Here is a 16,126-nt window from a genome sequence, read left to right as displayed (position 1 = left end):
TTTTTTGCAGCTCTAATTTGTGCATTTTTTAGGCGTTTTTTTCTTTTTTGTTCCTTGGAAATGCATTGAACCACTTGATTTGAGCGTTTTAGTTAGTTTTATTGTGCTTTTTTTTTTTTTTTTTTCTGTCTCTCTGCTCAAATGCAATAATTAAATGAAAAAAATAATAATGCATAAATAAAAAAACCCTAACCCCAACCCTTAAGGCTGCATTCACACCTGAGCGTAGCGTTTTCAAGTGTTTTTTGCAGCGTTTTTTACCGCGATTTGCAGCATTTTTCCCGCGATTCGCAGTGTTTTTTACCGCGATTTGCCGCGAATTTGTGCAGGGCAAAAGGTCACCAATGTTTAAAGAAGAAAAACGCCCGAATCGGCCCGAATCACGCGACAAAAAAGGGTCCGGAACTTGTTTGAGCTTCAGACGTAGGGCTTCAGGCGACTTGGAGTGGAGATGTGAACCATCTCCATTGAGAATAATGGATTTTTTCCCCTCCAGCGTTTTGTAGCTTCAGGCGTCAAGCTACAAAACGCTCAGGTGTGAATGGGGTCTTAAGGATAAGTTCACCTTTTACCCATATTCAGAGTGTAGCATATTATAAACGGATCGGTCCCCACACCTCCCCAATCCTTGATCTGACCGCTAGCGGGCATTTTTGGTGCACTTCTGTTGAAATACATTGAAAACGCAGCAAGAACGCATCAATAACACACGTGTTATGTTTTTGTTGTGGCATTGAGTCCCATGACCTATGAAAAACAAACCATATGCACAGTAAATATCGCAGCAAATTGCGGCAAAATCCTGTGCGTTTTCGGCACCATTATTGCCATCTTTTTCTCTTACCAGCAAAATATAAAAAAAACATTTTCGGCTGATGAAATTTTGGTGCATCTCTAATGGCAACTAATGATGAAATAGATAATATTTTTCTCTATTGGCTAATTTAAAAACGCCAAAGCTCAAGAAAGCTGTACACAAACACTCAAAAATGCACATGCAAACGCCCGAATAATACTCAAAAACACGCCGCTTAGGTGTGAATGCAGCCTAATAATAGGTAAAGATTGATTGCAAGAAAGTGTGTTTATGCATTATTCTTACTGTATCTGTGTTATGTATTTTGGGTTCATTTTATATTTGTTTGTCATGTTTTCCATTTTTTATGTCAATTTGTTTACTTAAAACATACCCATTTGTTAGTAAATATGTAAAAACTGGTTCCTTTGTTAATGGCTAAATACTGTATGTGAAACATCAGTTAACAATTTTCTGTTCTCCGCAGGTGGTGATAATGCGGGATTACCAGCATGAAAATGTGGTGGAGATGTACAACAGCTACTTGGTGGGGGATGAGCTGTGGGTAGTTATGGAGTTCCTGGAAGGGGGGGCCCTCACTGACATTGTCACACACACCAGGTGAGGCCTAATCTAATTTTTCCTTCTAGGCTCAGTTATATACTTTATTTTGGTAAAAATTACTGTTTTCCTGTATGTATAGGGAACACCCTGCACAGCTTTTCAGACTATATAGAAGTATTCACGTTAGTTTCTAAAGTGCCTACTACAGTTTATGCAAAGTAACCAAAGTCTTACTAAAATATAATGTGTAGTAGAGATGTGTTGGCATCTCTACTACCTTGGCTATATGGTGCCTATGTTGCAGTGTACCCGCTCTATCATGGTGGCCTCTTTATGCATTGGGGTATGGACTTGTTGATGCAAATGACACACTTTACTGGTTCAGTTATTGAACAGAGCAACAATGTAAATGTTCACACCATCAACCGGAAACACTGAATGACTTGTTAAATATTTTAATGATAAATAGAATGCTTTAAAAAAAAAAAAAAAAAAACATATAAATCGATGTAACACTACAAAACACTTTGCGCCATAGTGGTTAAATATGGCGTTTTTCAATATTACAAGTGCAAATGGCAAAGTGCAAATATGAAAAAATAATTCGCCAATCTGGTTCTATAATGCACTGCCCCCTTCCTAACCCTATCCCCACTACACACGTTTAGGAGATATTCATTTTACATACATTGTTATTATAAAAATGATCAAGCAGGGTTCACTACTGCTTTAACTCTAAATTATATGTAAACCCTATAAAATAACTTCTCTTATTTGCACCTTTTTTGCTCTGTTTATTCGGACCTTCCACTTACTCAAGTTGCCCTCTTCCCTAAAATGTTATATAAAAGTACCTGTGGGGAAAAAAACGTCCTTCTGCGTTGGGTAGATGAGGATAACATCATCCTTTCTGATCTCAGAACTTCCTTCTGCAGTGGGTAGATGAGGGTAATGCAATCCTTCCTGATCTTAGAACTTCCTTCTGCAGTGGGTAGATGAGGGTAATGCAATCCTTCCTGATCTTAGAACTTCCTTCTGCAGTGGGTAGATGAGGGTAACGCCATCCTTCCTGATCTCAGAACTTCCTTCTGCAGTGGGTAGATGAGGGTAACTCCATTATTCCTGATCTCAGAACTTCATTATGCAGTGGGTAGGTGAGTGCAATGCCAGCATTCCAGATCTCTACATTGAGTAGCCAAAATCTTGTGAGAAGAGGATCCTATGTTATGCTGAGTGTCTTCTTGCAAGTTTTGAACTACTCCTCATTGTCAGAGCTCTTGTCAACAGCAGGATCATGCTACCCTTTGCACTATGGAAGTCGAAAAAAGGTCCGTATATTATCTATTTTTCATAAGTATTTTAGGAAGGATGATGGGGGCACCTTGAATAAGAGGATCTTGCCACAGATTTGGAAGGTCTGCTTTAAAAGCTTATTTCATATTTTCAGAAAAATAAAAAATAAAGTAAACTAATACCATCCACCCCTCCCCGGTCCCCACTGTACTTCATGGGTAATGACCTGTCGGTGCCCATGCAGCTGGTACAGCGGTCTAGGGATTTGATAGCCCTGCTCTTCTCCCTCTTTCCTCAGCTCTTCTGGGACAGATCAGAGTGATTTTGATTGGTCAGCACCAGCACAGAGTATATTATGCCTTCACTGTCTGTTCTGTGCTGTGTTGTGCTGAAATAAAGAATTTACATTTTAAAATAAAAATCAGGTTCCGTTTTTTTCCTTTAAGGACCAGATATTAATGGACTCTCTCTGTTTTCAGAATGAATGAAGAACAGATCGCCACTGTTTGTGTGGCTGTACTGAAGGCTTTGTCTGTACTTCATGCTCAAGGAGTAATCCACCGGGACATTAAAAGTGATTCTATTCTACTGACACACGATGGACGGGTAAGATATGCTGTTTGTGTATATTAATTGCACAGGGTGGTGTTTAGTGTATGGCTGGAATTGGTACACCAGCCCTGTTTTTATTTTTTATTTTTTCGTTTAGTGTTGCTCTGTTCAAATGAAAGAAATCTTTGAAAACCTGACAAATTTTTAACTACTTTATCTGAAGATTTTGACTGAGCTTCCACGTAAAGTTTTATTTATTATCTTAAAATTTCTAATAAATGGAGGTTATTGAAACCCAATGAAGCCTTGTTTCACACTGAATCCGACTTTGAAATTGTGTGACTTCACTTGAACTTGACTTCAGGTGCGAATCTGAATGTGCAATACAGAAATATTCAAGAAGTACAATGCAAGGCAGGCCTCTCCCCCTCCCACTTATTCAAATCAAGTTCAATATTCTTTTTTACCATGCAAGTAAATGGCCCTCTCAACACAATAACATGTGGGTTAAAGAAGCAGGGATAGCAATTCCCCATAGTGCTTATTGTTCCATATATGGCCATGCCCCATAAAGCCATTCATATCCTGTAATTGTCGAACTTTATTCCACACTTTTTGCATCAGGACATATGTGGGGAAAAGTTTATTAGGTTTGGCAAGGGATAAAGCTTCCAGCCCAGAAGCCACAATGTATGAACCCGTAACATGCCACAAAAGGGCTGTAGTTGGATCTTCATGATCCCCCTCTGTATAAGACTCGTTGGGCATAGCTCAGACAATATTTTGTAGCTGGGCAGCCAAATAATAGAGCCAGGGAATAGGAAGAGCCGTTGCCCCCACATCATTAGGGTTCTGAAGTTGTTCCAACCTAATCTTCGTGGGTTTATTACGCCAGATAAAGGCATACAGCAGGGAATTAAAGTGGTTGTACCATGTATTATGCATAATGTACAAAAGTTGTGGCGTGAAAATCATCTTGGTGAGATTTACTCTACCTACCAATGATATTTTTAATTTGGACCATATTTTAGTTTTGTCCCAAATACGGCCTAGTAATGGGGAAAGATTAAACTCCCTGGCGGTATTCCCGAGTCTGGCTTGGGGTGAGATTTCAGTACCAAAAGCGGTTACCCCGAGCCAGACTTGGGGGTCACATAGCAGGATCCATGTAGAGGGTACTTGCCTTGTCCCCTGGATCCTGCGATGTCTCCCCGCCGTGATCTGCGAGCCGCTGTGTCTCACTCGATCTGTCACAGTGCCGAGCTCTGTTCCCTGCGAGCGTTGCGACGCACGGGGACGGAGTTCGGCGCCAAGTTCAAAAAGTAAAAAACAGTATAGATACAATACTGTAATCTGTAAGATTACAGTATACTGTATCAAATAATTACACATCCCCTTTGTCCCTAGTGGTTTGTCCAGTGTCCTGCATGCAGTTTTATATTATACATACTATTCTTTATGCCAGGAAACTGGAGATTGTCCAAAGTAACCAAAAAATGTCTGTTTACATCAAAAATGCTTTTAGACCAGCTAGAAAACGGCGATAATAAATTAGAATCACTTGCAGAATTGAACGATAGTGATTCTTGGGGAAATTCATCATCAAACACTAAAAGTAATGACAGTGACAATTCTGCAGCTGAGCAAATTTCTGTGTTTTTTTGATTTGATTACATTATTGAAATATATATATATATTATAATTTGTTTTGGTATTTCTAACTTTATCATACCCGGGATGTCTACTAGACTCTTGTTTGGACAGATTTAAGTGAGTTATTTCTAAGAATTACAGTCCTTCAATATAAAACGCCAAATTTCCATGCAAAATAATGGTACCGCTTTCAGCACCTAAAATCCAAAATAATCATACCGCCAGGGAGGTTAAGGGATACATAATCGCATGGCTGTGGAGTGACATAGACTCCCAAATATTTAAATTTAGGTGACACCAGAATGTCATGGAGTGTAGGGCCCTGCAGGGACAGAATCTAATATCATTGAGTATATACTCCAACTGATCACTAGTCCTGAAAATGATCCAAATCGCTCGATAACCAACATGGCTTCCCCTAGGGGCCCTGACATGTCTCCCAGTAGTAACACAGCATAATCAGGGTAAAGCATGAGTTTTTCATGTATCTGCTGGTATTTAAAGCCAGTTATTAAAGGGTTAGAGCGAATCAGGACAACCTGCTTCTCTAATTACCACTGAGGGGGAGTAGTTATACCCTGGAAAGAAATTCAGGTTCAAACCCAAACTTGCTCAGTGTAGCCCAAAGGTATTGCCACTCGATGCTATGGAATGCCTTGTGGGCATCTTACTATAACACCCTATCACCCGAGTTGTCAGCCTGGACCTGTATATTAAGAAATAGTCAGTGTAAATTAATGGCCGTGGATCTCCCTGTTATGAAGCCTGATTTGATCTGGGTGGATAATGGAAGAGATTACCTTCTTAAGCCTTAGAGCCAGCACCTTTGCCAAGATTTTTATGTCCGTCTGCAAGAGTGAGATCAGCCTATATGAGCTTGGAGCCAGCAGATCTTTCCCTGGTTTAAGCAGTAGAACTATACTGGCTTATATCATGGGAGGTGCAGGGATTGCCTAGCTGAGTCTTTTAAGCAATTGAGATAATGACACCCCCATACTGTTTTATATACCTCAATCAGTATACCATCATCCCCAGGTGCCTTAGAGTTAGGAAAGGAGTTGGTGGCTAGTTGCATCTCCCTACTAGTTATGGGGGCATCTAGTAGATGTCTCTGGGGCCCCGGTAAGCAAGGCAACTTAATGCCATGTAAGAATTCCTGTACTTCCCGTGGTGAATGTGTCTGTTTAGATTGATATAGATCAGAGTAAAAGTCCACCAATTCCTGCATAATTGTATCCAGAGTCTTTCCCACTTTATGTAAAGCCCCAACAGAAGGAGAAAGCTGTTGTGACTGCACTATTTTTGCTAGCAACTTCCCCCCCGTCTGTCCCCCCTCCTCATTAAAGGCCAGTTTATTTTAAAAAAAAGTTTATCTGCTTTGGAAACTTCTAAGCGATTAACTGCATGCTGGGCTTCTAACCATGATTCCCTAGCACCGTCTCCTGAGTTGGCAATATACTCCACCTCCGTCTCCCTAGCCGGGCAGCCGGCTACCTTTGGGCAGAGGTGTTTTAAAAAAAAAAATTTTATAACATTAATTTTTGATATAAATAGACCCCTCATGAATGCGTTAAATATGTCCCAAGTGGCATTCAAGTCAGAGTAGTTAGCATGCCTCTGCCAGAAGTCTGAAATTTAATTTGCAATTTTGGTATGGGAGGAAAAGAGATTTAGCCAGAAGGCATTGAATCTTTGCTCTTGGCAAAGTAGTTGCCGGCCTAACAGTTAAATGGACCATTAGAGGGGAGTGTTCCATACTTCTAATTAAGTACTGCGCTTCTTCTATAAGCGGGGAGGTATATGTTGTACATAGACACACATCAATCCTGGAAAAGGGATAAGTGAGTTTTGGAGAAATGCGAGAATTGCCTTTCTCTTGAGTTTCAGAGTTGCCAGGGATCCATCTACCCCACTTTCTCTACAAATTTCGCCAAGGCAGATCTTGCCCTTTGGAGTTCCACTACAGGAGGGGGGTGTCTATCCAGCATTGGGTCTAAAATTCTGTTAAAGTCACCCACTAAGAGTGAAGGAGTATCGGGGTTGCCCAAATGGTCAGACAACAGGTCACGTAGGACTATAGGATTAAAGGGGAGTTCCACCCATTTCAAAGTCAGCAGCTACAAACAGTGTAGCTGCTGACTTTTAATAATCAGACACTTACCTGTCCCATGATCTAGGGATTTGGGCGCACAAAGCTCCGTTCCCCCCCCCCCCCTCCTCTCCGCGGCACTGGCATTCTGACTGTGGGCCCCCGCGCTGTGAATGGCCAGGCAATATTCTGGGACCTGTGACGTGTCCCAGTAAATTGGAGGAGAGGAGGTGATCTTCCTTCCGGCGCCGTGGCACCAGGGGAGGAAGTGGGAGCTGGGTGCCTCTAAAAACAGAGTACCCGCCCCTCCAAAAATGACATGCCAAATGTGGCATGTCAGGGGGTCACCAGCACTTAAACCGGAAGTTCCAGTTTTGGGTGTGTATACAGCTGCTAGGATAAACGTCAACTGAGAAATTCTGAATAACAGAAATGCATGTCTTCCCTCTGGGTCGAAAACTCAAACATCTAAGGACCGATGTACCAAGATACTCACCCCATGCCAGACATTTCTGCCCCTAAGAGCTGTTTAGATGGCGTTTGAGCCTCCCATCCCCAAAAGGGCTCAGTATCCACAGTAAAAGGGGAAAAAAGACAGTAACAACTGCTGGGTATAAAAAGTAACCTATCCTGGTCTCCGTAGCAACAAGCAGGTAGAAACCAGCAACTTGATACATAAATTGTAATCCAATGATCGTCTTGGTCGCATAAAGAATGCTTGCGCTCATTTCTAGAAAGAAAAAGGATATGTGTCTGAGTTGTGTAAACTGACATTCATATTGTAGAAAGGGTGTGAGTCATGTAGATTCACGTCAATAGAGTGGTGGCTGTTCTCAGGCGCAATGATCATTCTTCCTCATCCACAGGCCTTCTAGCTTGGAGAAGCAGGTGGTCATTTGCATCCAGCCACGCAGAGTTCTCCGCTGCTGATTCAAAGAATTGGGCCCGACCCCCAGTTATCACCTAGAGTTTGGCATGTTATAGCATAGCATAGTTGGCCTGGAGGCGCTGGAGCCTCTTCTTCGCCATCCAAATTTTGTCTCTACATCTCTGTACTTCCCCTGAGAAGTTGGGGTAGATGTCCACCCTCACCCCATTAAACTGTATATTGTGCCACTCCCTGGCCAGGCGAAGTATAATGTCTTTATCTTTTAATGTTAAGGCGTTTGTCCAGGAGAGTGCGGGGAGGATGACCCAGTGGAAGGGGTCTGGGTGGGACTCTGTGTGCTCTTTCCACTGAATAGAAAGGGTTGAATGCCTCCTTGCCAAATACCCCAACTAGCCAGCTTTCCACAAATCCTGTGTGGTCCCTGTCCTTCATTTTTTTTTTGGGGAGCCCCACAATGCTCCCGGCTTCCTCGGCTCCATCCTCCAGTGGCGGCAGACACACTACACCCCACACAGCTTGGTACAACGTTGGATCACTGAGGTCAGTTCCAGCCATTATCGCAGCCAGTGTCTCCCTGCTTACCCTGTGTATTCCTCTGGATTCTTGCAGTACCCAACCTCACGTCAGAAGTAAGAGGCTGTCCATCACCCCACTTTCTTCCTTCGGGACAATACTGTTCCCCACACGCTTTGGGATGACCTCTCTCCACATGTGACTGGCGAGTCTCCTAAAAGCATTTAACCCCTTCTCATCCAGACATCATGGTGGTACAGTTTTTAATATAATATATTTACATAGCTATATGCTTTTTACTATCTGCTGCAGTCTGTACAAGCACTAACAGCCTTTTGTAATTTGCTGGGTAACTGTCTACAGTGCAATAAACTAATTTTTAATCCAGTCTTTGGTTCATATACATATATCATTTTGGCTCCTACCCATAGAGCGCTGCTTTTTTGTCTTTTTGATTCCTGCTCCCCATTTTTCCAGTGGTTGGCAGCTGCACTGGGTATCAGTTTTATCCACATATGACTGACAGTTCCTAGCCCTTCAGGAACTTGTTGTTTGTCAGTCTTTAGAAGAAAACATGTTAGAGTCTGTGAAAGACTGGGGCGGAGATTCACCTTCCAGCGGGGCAACCCCTAAAAATACAGCCAGAGCTACAATAGAATGGTTTAGATCAAAGTATATTAATTTGTTAGAATGGCCCAGTCAAAGTCCAGACCTAAATCCAATAGTTGAATATTGCTGTTCAGACGCTCTCCATCCAATCTGACAGAGCTTGAGCTTGTTTTCAAGAAAAATGGGCACAAATGTCACTCTCTAAATGTACAAAGCTGGTAGAGACATCCCCAAAAAGACTTGCAGCTGTAATTGCAGAGAAAGGTGGTTCCACAAAGTATTGACTCAGGGGGGCGGAATACAAATGAGCGCCACACATTTCAGATATTTGTAAAAAATGTTGAAAACCATTTATAATTTTCCTTCCAGTTCACAATTATGTGCAACTTTGTGTTGGTACTCTATCACATAAAATCCCAATAAACTACATTTAAGTTTTTGGTTGAAACATGACAAAATGTCAAAAATTTCAAGGGGTATAAATACATTTTCAAGGCACTGTATCTGTAGTGTTTACTTACCTCTCGCCAAAGCTTTAAGTGCCATTTCTCTCTGGTGCTTCATTCCTCTGTTTAGCATGATTTACTTCTGGGAAGTTTTCCTAACACATGAGATACATTTTGTGTAGAAAGGAACAGAGAAGAGAGGTCAGAACACAGCTTGTGTATTCACAACACAATTATTCTGCTGTGTGAAGGGATGTGTGTTCCTTATCTCCAGTCAGCTCTCACGCAGTGTAACTGCAGCCCTCCACCCTCCTCTGTGCTCCTGACAGATGAAGAAAGATTTGAACACTTTTCTGCCCTTTAAGATGTGTAGAGAAGACTGCAGATAAACAAGTAAAACCTATGTAGGAGGATTTGTTTTGTCTCTATGTATCATCTGAGACTGTTCACTTCACTGGGTATATTTGAGGGTTTACAACCACTTTAAGTATTGTAAGTTAAATGGTGGGGCCTCCATGGATCAGCCTTGTTTTTCCCTGCACATCCCACAGATGCTCGATTTGGATTGAGATCAAGTCATCACCTCACACATGTTGTTAACCTCAAACCATTCTTGAATTCATCAGACCAGACCACCTTCTTCCATTGCTCTGTGGTCCAGTTCTGATGCTCACATGCCCATTGTAGGCGCTTTTGGCTGTGGACACGGGACAGCATGGGAACCCTGACCAGTCTGCAGCTATGCCGCCTCATATGCCACTGTGTGTTGACACCTTTCTATCAAAATCCTTGTCAGAGTTGCTCAAATCTTTATGCTTGCCCTTTTTTTTTTTTTTTTTGTCAGCACATCAACTTCAGGGACATCATGTTTACTTGCTGCCTAACATATCCCACCCACTTTCACATGCCATTCTAACAAGATGATCACTGTTCTTCACTTTACCTGTCAGTGGTCATAATTTTATGGCTGATTGGGGTAGTTCCAGCATTATAGTGTGATTCAGTTGTCCTTGCACAAGATTTAATTTATATAATTACAATGATCTAGCTGTGCAGTGTTATTTTACTATTAATGTATAATACTAACCTTTTACTTATATTTGTTATATGTGTCTCACTACTTTTTTTTTTTTTACTGCTTGCAGGTGAAGCTCTCCGATTTTGGTTTCTGTGCCCAGGTCAACAAGGAAGTTACACGTCGAAAATCCTTAGTAGGAACGCCCTATTGGATGGCCCCAGAGCTCATCTCAAGATTACCTTATGGGCCAGAGGTGAGGCTAAGCTCTCTGCATGGTGATCATGGATTGCATTTTTAAAGAGGAAGTAAACCCTGATGGGTTTACTTCCTCTTTCATTCCCTGCAAAGGCAAAGCATAATGGACTACTATGCATCGCATAGTAGCCCATTATGTGTCACTTACCTGACACAGGAGCCAGCGAAGTCGCCGCTGTCCCCTGTAGTCTGCCGCATCCATCTTGCTGGTGGCGTCTCGCAGCTCCGCCGCTGTCATTCGGCGAAGCCGCAATGACGTCACTCCCGCGCATGCGCACGGGAGTCGACACGTGCGGCAGCTCCATTCTTGGAAATGCCGCGCTCAGTGCGCCTGCGCGACGCTGTCTACGGCGCATGCGCCGTAGACAGCGGTGCCCGTTTTTGGGCAAATATCTCCTAAACCATATAGGTTTAGGAGATATTGCTTGGACCTACAGGTAAGCCTTAATCTAGGCTTACCTGTAGGTCAAAGTGGTTTGTAAGGGTTTACAACCACTTTAAGGAGCTTTATGTCCGATTGTGACAGCTGTCATTGTTTTCCCTCAGGTGGATATCTGGTCTCTGGGTATCATGGTGATAGAGATGGTGGATGGAGAACCTCCTTATTTCAATGAACCTCCACTAAAGGCAATGAAGATGATCAGGGACAACATGCCACCTAAACTGAAGAATGTGCAAAAGGTGAGGCCTGTGGACAGCTAAATAACCCATTACAGGAGTGACACTGAAGAATCTGTATTTTTTATTTTAAAAGTCAGTCCATTCAAACAGGGATTTTTTTTTTTAGTAATGCTCAGATTTTGAAAGGATCCTTCAAACACAGACTTCTTATATCTTTCAGGGATTCAAGTGGGGGTTTCCTATCTGGTGGTGTTCCCCCAACCTGAAGTCTTTGTTGGCTTAGTGACTTTAATGCCTGTTATGCTGATTACTTAGTATCAAAATTCCAGAAAGATGTAAAATATCAAATTTGAAGGAAATCCTTTTATTTATTTATTTTTTCTACTGCGAAGCCATGCGTTTGGCTTAAAAATATATATATATATTTGATCACTTCACCTGCACAGCTTCTATTCCTGGAAGTTCTCAGAAATGCTTGGTGCCACAGCTAAATATTTATTGCTCTGCAGTATGTGTCACCTCTGTCAAACCTCTAATCAAGAAGATAATGCCAGTGTGGTCTAGATATGGTTCCCCCAAGAGCGCCATAGAATTTTGTTGCCTTTTAATAATGTGTATCAGTCTTGTATAAATAGGTGACGGGTTACTCTGATATGCAGAATATCTGGATGATGTGGTTACATCACTTGAGGTTGGAACAGCAATATGGGTCATAGCAACACATTCCTGAACCTATATGACAAGCTTGAACAGTGATGTCCACCTGTGTGTTTTATAAGATGGGAGTGGCCCTCGTGCACACGTGTTGAAATGCTGTAGATATTAGTCATGGATTCTGAACAGGACACACAACAGCTCAGCAATATTTTATTACAAGCTTTTTGAAGCTCTGGATATCGTGGTTTCATGTTCTATCACTTCAAACATCTTAATCCCTTTAGTCAGCAGCCATTGCAAAGATCAAAACTGGTCCAACAAGGTCTCATCAGGAGGATGTTTTGAAGAAAAGTATCTTATTTGTATGGATTCATACATGTGTGCTTACATACAGGCAGGTTACGAACAAGATAGTCTGTAGGTTTGTTCGTAAGTTGGAACAGGTAAATTTTTTTAAGTGTAGCTCCAGCCAAAAAAAAATGTATGTTTTTTGGATAGCATAAGGAAGGGTTAACGCCCCTGTAACATTTGTTTTGCTGTCTTCCTATTCAGAAGATTTCACCTCACTTTCTGTTCCTATGAAAATTGGATTTTGAAAATTTTGATGTTGTAGAAATGAGCCTTGGTGATAAAACTTCTTCAGTGGCGACACCTTTTTTTCCCATGATAACTCTTACAAGAGAGACTTTCCCTTCCTAGGGGTGGATTTCCTCTCACTTCCTGTTGTCTCCCTCCATTTTTAAGTAGGGTCGTTTGTAACCCGGGGACCGCCTGTATATAGGCCTCATTTAATTTTTGTTTTTTACATTTTGGATACATCGATATTTGTGACCAAAATTGTGTATTCTTGACATTTATAATATAATTCCTTTTGGCTACCTGGCTTCAGTGAAGTGTCCGAGAGCATGTGCAAAAACAAAATGCTTTGGGGAGAACAGATCATGAGAAGCTGTACTTTTTTTATTTGAGTGATCAACTATTTTTGATATCTTACATTAATTTATCAGTGAACATTTTGGCCTTTCTAGTATGTATTATGTAGAACCAGCTACAGCAGTCGTTTTGTGGCATTAGCAGCCACAGCAGTCGTTTTGTGGCATTAGCAGCCACAGCAGTCGTTTTGTGGCATTAGCAGCCACAGCAGTCGTTTTGTGGCATTAGCAGCCACAGCAGTCGTTTTGTGGCATTAGCAGCCACAGCAGTCTTTTTGTGGCATTAGCAGCCACAGCAGTCTTTTTGTGGGATTCCTACACTCTTAGGTTCCTACCGTAGTTGTATAAACAGATGCACATATGCAAATTAAATCATTAACCAGCTAAATAGACTGTGCTGGGAAAAATAAAATAAAATTCTGCTGGTATAAAGTGCAGCTACCTAATGGTACCATACCTATAGAATCCATTTATGCCCAGCTTTTGCCATTATATACCTAGGTATTAAGCAGAGCTCCATTGCTTCTTGGTAGTGTCAGAACTTACCACCATTTTCTGCTCCTAACACACATTCCTGTTGGCTCACCATCCATCAGCTGCCTTATTAGCCAATAGGAATGTACAGGAGGAAGGAAGGGGTGGGCAAGCTTTAGTGCTTTCAGGAAATGACAGCTTTTCTTGTCAGATGGCCCTTCATTCTGATGTAAAAGCAGGGTGTTAGGTGCTGCTGCAGTGCAATTCCCTTTTGTAATGCTTGTTGGACCCTGTCAATTGACCAGTTTAACAAAAAAGCTTTTTATAATATTATATGTGAATTTAAAGTATTAACTTTTTTTTTAAGTTTTGGCTAGAGTGGAGAGGGAATAGACCCCCTGTTAGGTTATTACTGCTACCTGCTGAGTAAAGCCATCTTGCATGTGATGTCAGCAGCCCCAGAAGACTCAGAGCTGTCACTACAATTTAAAGTAGAAGTCTGGTCAAAATCGGACTAAGCTTAAACCTACTCCCACCCCCACTCTAAGCCCTATGCTATTTACCCTGTAAATAAAAGCTGTATATACTTATCTAATTTAAGAGTGCTTCGGTCCAATCACATGATCAGCTCCCAGCATCAGCTTCAGTGTAGAGGAGGTACGGTGGATAACAAATGCTCCGTATAGTAAGTCTATGGGTGATATCACCACCCAGGCTTTGCAGCCATTGTCACTGCCTCTCTTCTACACCGAAGCTGGCCACTGGGGAGATCATGTGACCAGACCGAAGACCCCTTAGATTAGGTAAGTATGCACCTCTTTCATTTTCAGGTTAGCTAGCATAGGGCTCAGAATAGAGGAGGGAGTAGGTTTAAGCTTAGTTAGGTTTTGACTTTCACTTTAAAGTGTTCCCTTTCACTCCTTGCCTGGTAGTGATGTAAAAGGTTATGTAGGGAGTTGAAGGGAGAGGAAGATGTTCTGAGTCGACAAGGATTGTAATTAGAGACAGAATAAAAAGGGCTACGAAGAGTAGAGGGCTTTGGCATACAAGAGTAGGAGGCTGTGTTGGAGATTAGCTCTCCTGGAGTAGTCATATTTTCTAAAATGTTCAAAGGCACCAAGCAAGTGAATAAAACATCATTTATGAAAATAAGAACATTGCAGGTAAGCACTGAGCTTTTACCAGCAAATGTTTTAAGTTGGTGACCAGGCCTCTAAAAGCTACCAGTAGATTTTTGGGCTGTGAGTAAAATATGAGTGGTCAAAAGGTCAAGCAGATAATGTCCTGGAGGGCCTTGAACCCAACAATGTGAAGCAAACATTAGTCAGAAAATGAAGTCCTGCTAGATCACTTCAGGCTGGTCCTTTTTGCAGGTATAGCTACGAAAACATTAGAAATACGTGCCTATACTGTTTAGACTCCAGTAATACATGCTCAGTAATGGAGGCCATACATGGGTCGAATGCTGACCTAATTTTCTTTTAAACATCGGCAAATGTGTGCCTTTTTGAAATCCGATGGTGCCACATTTGATTTTGAAATTTGAACAAACAAGCCTTCAATTTCACCTCCTGTTGCTACAGAAAAGAAATTTTGTTGCTGGGAATCTTTTTTCTTTCCAGGTCACAGCTTATGCACATTTATTTTTCGATTATATTTATCACAGGACTCTCCCATCATTAATTAGAAATTTGTTAATTTTTCAAAAAGTTTGCAACATGCCCGATCACTCAAATTCGATGGCCGCACAAAAATTGGCCGTTGCTGCGGCCCACTAATGATGCAAAATTTGGATGAAATTTCACAAGATTTTCAAAAGAGAATGGCCGTTCTGCTGACAGCCTTAAAGCAGAATTAAACCTTCCTATCCTTTACAGCCAAGTAAGCTGCTTCTGTTTGATCTGCAGCTGCCATGGTGCTGCACATGTGATCAGTTATGACACCAGCCATTTGATGGTTTGACAGTTTGGTTGACACAAGCAAATGTGACAGTTAGCAATCCCGACATTCCAGGAATGTACCTGTTTTTTTTAAACCATTAAATTGGTGGCTTTAGTTCTGCTTTATTATTTACTTCTGCTCAGGGGCTCTGGACTTCAGTAAAATGGCCGCCTCCAGCAAGAAGAAACGGGCGCAATGCTGCAGGCAATTTAAAGCAAACACTAATTTTGGTAGCAGAATTATTAATGTGGAATGTATGTTCATCTGCTAAAATTTTTATTTTTATTTTTAATGCATCATGGGACACAGATTCAAGCTAATATTTATTACCTGCTGGGTTATACTCCATCATTAGGTGAATGGACACTGGTAAACCAAAGGTCTTCAGACAGGAAGTGATCTCCTATATAACCCCTCCCATACACAAAGTCGTTTTTTACCAGTGTCTGCAAGGTGGATGGCATGGTTTGTCTACAGTCAACGCTGCTGTTTCACCCTTTATCACTAAGGATGAACTGTCCTCAGCCCTAGCTGGGTTAGAGCACAGGATTACCGGCAGGATTGCCTCAATCCTGCAGGGTGGCAGCAAGCGTGACAGATCCCCCTCCCTGGAGTCTCCTCGTCTGGAGCAGGAATGGGTTGAGGATGGTTTTTGATCCTGACTCTGATGGAAATGGTTTGTTCTGCCTTTAAGTTGCCCCGTGCAAAGGTGACTGAGCGCCTCCCCCCCCACCCGGTCCTCTTTTGGATCTCTGAAACCTTTTCAGGTCTCAGACTTTCCTGCTACACCCCCTGTTGGAACAGGCGGTGTATGCTGATTGGGA

General features: G+C 41.9%; 1 protein-coding gene across 2 annotated transcripts in view; it reads left to right on the top strand.

Moving 5' to 3' along the window:
• Positions 1 to 16,126, top strand: part of PAK4 (p21 (RAC1) activated kinase 4) — a 108,639-nt gene that overhangs the window by 83,071 nt on the left and 9,442 nt on the right. For both annotated transcript variants that reach the window (XM_077480083.1, XM_077480073.1), the window contains exons 5-8: positions 1,284 to 1,417; positions 3,133 to 3,259; positions 10,550 to 10,675; positions 11,224 to 11,358. In XM_077480083.1, the coding sequence (XP_077336209.1) occupies positions 1,284 to 1,417; positions 3,133 to 3,259; positions 10,550 to 10,675; positions 11,224 to 11,358 (522 nt within the window). The remainder of the gene's footprint in view (positions 1 to 1,283; positions 1,418 to 3,132; positions 3,260 to 10,549; positions 10,676 to 11,223; positions 11,359 to 16,126) is intronic.

The sequence above is a fragment of the Lithobates pipiens genome, unplaced genomic scaffold (assembly GCF_037356315.1).
Source record: "Lithobates pipiens isolate NorthernLeopardFrog02 unplaced genomic scaffold, aLitPip1_a1.2 Scaffold_1, whole genome shotgun sequence".
Taxonomy (NCBI): domain Eukaryota; kingdom Metazoa; phylum Chordata; class Amphibia; order Anura; family Ranidae; genus Lithobates; species Lithobates pipiens.
Note: the sequence above shows the minus strand (reverse complement) of the source record. Positions and strands in the feature narration are given on the sequence as shown.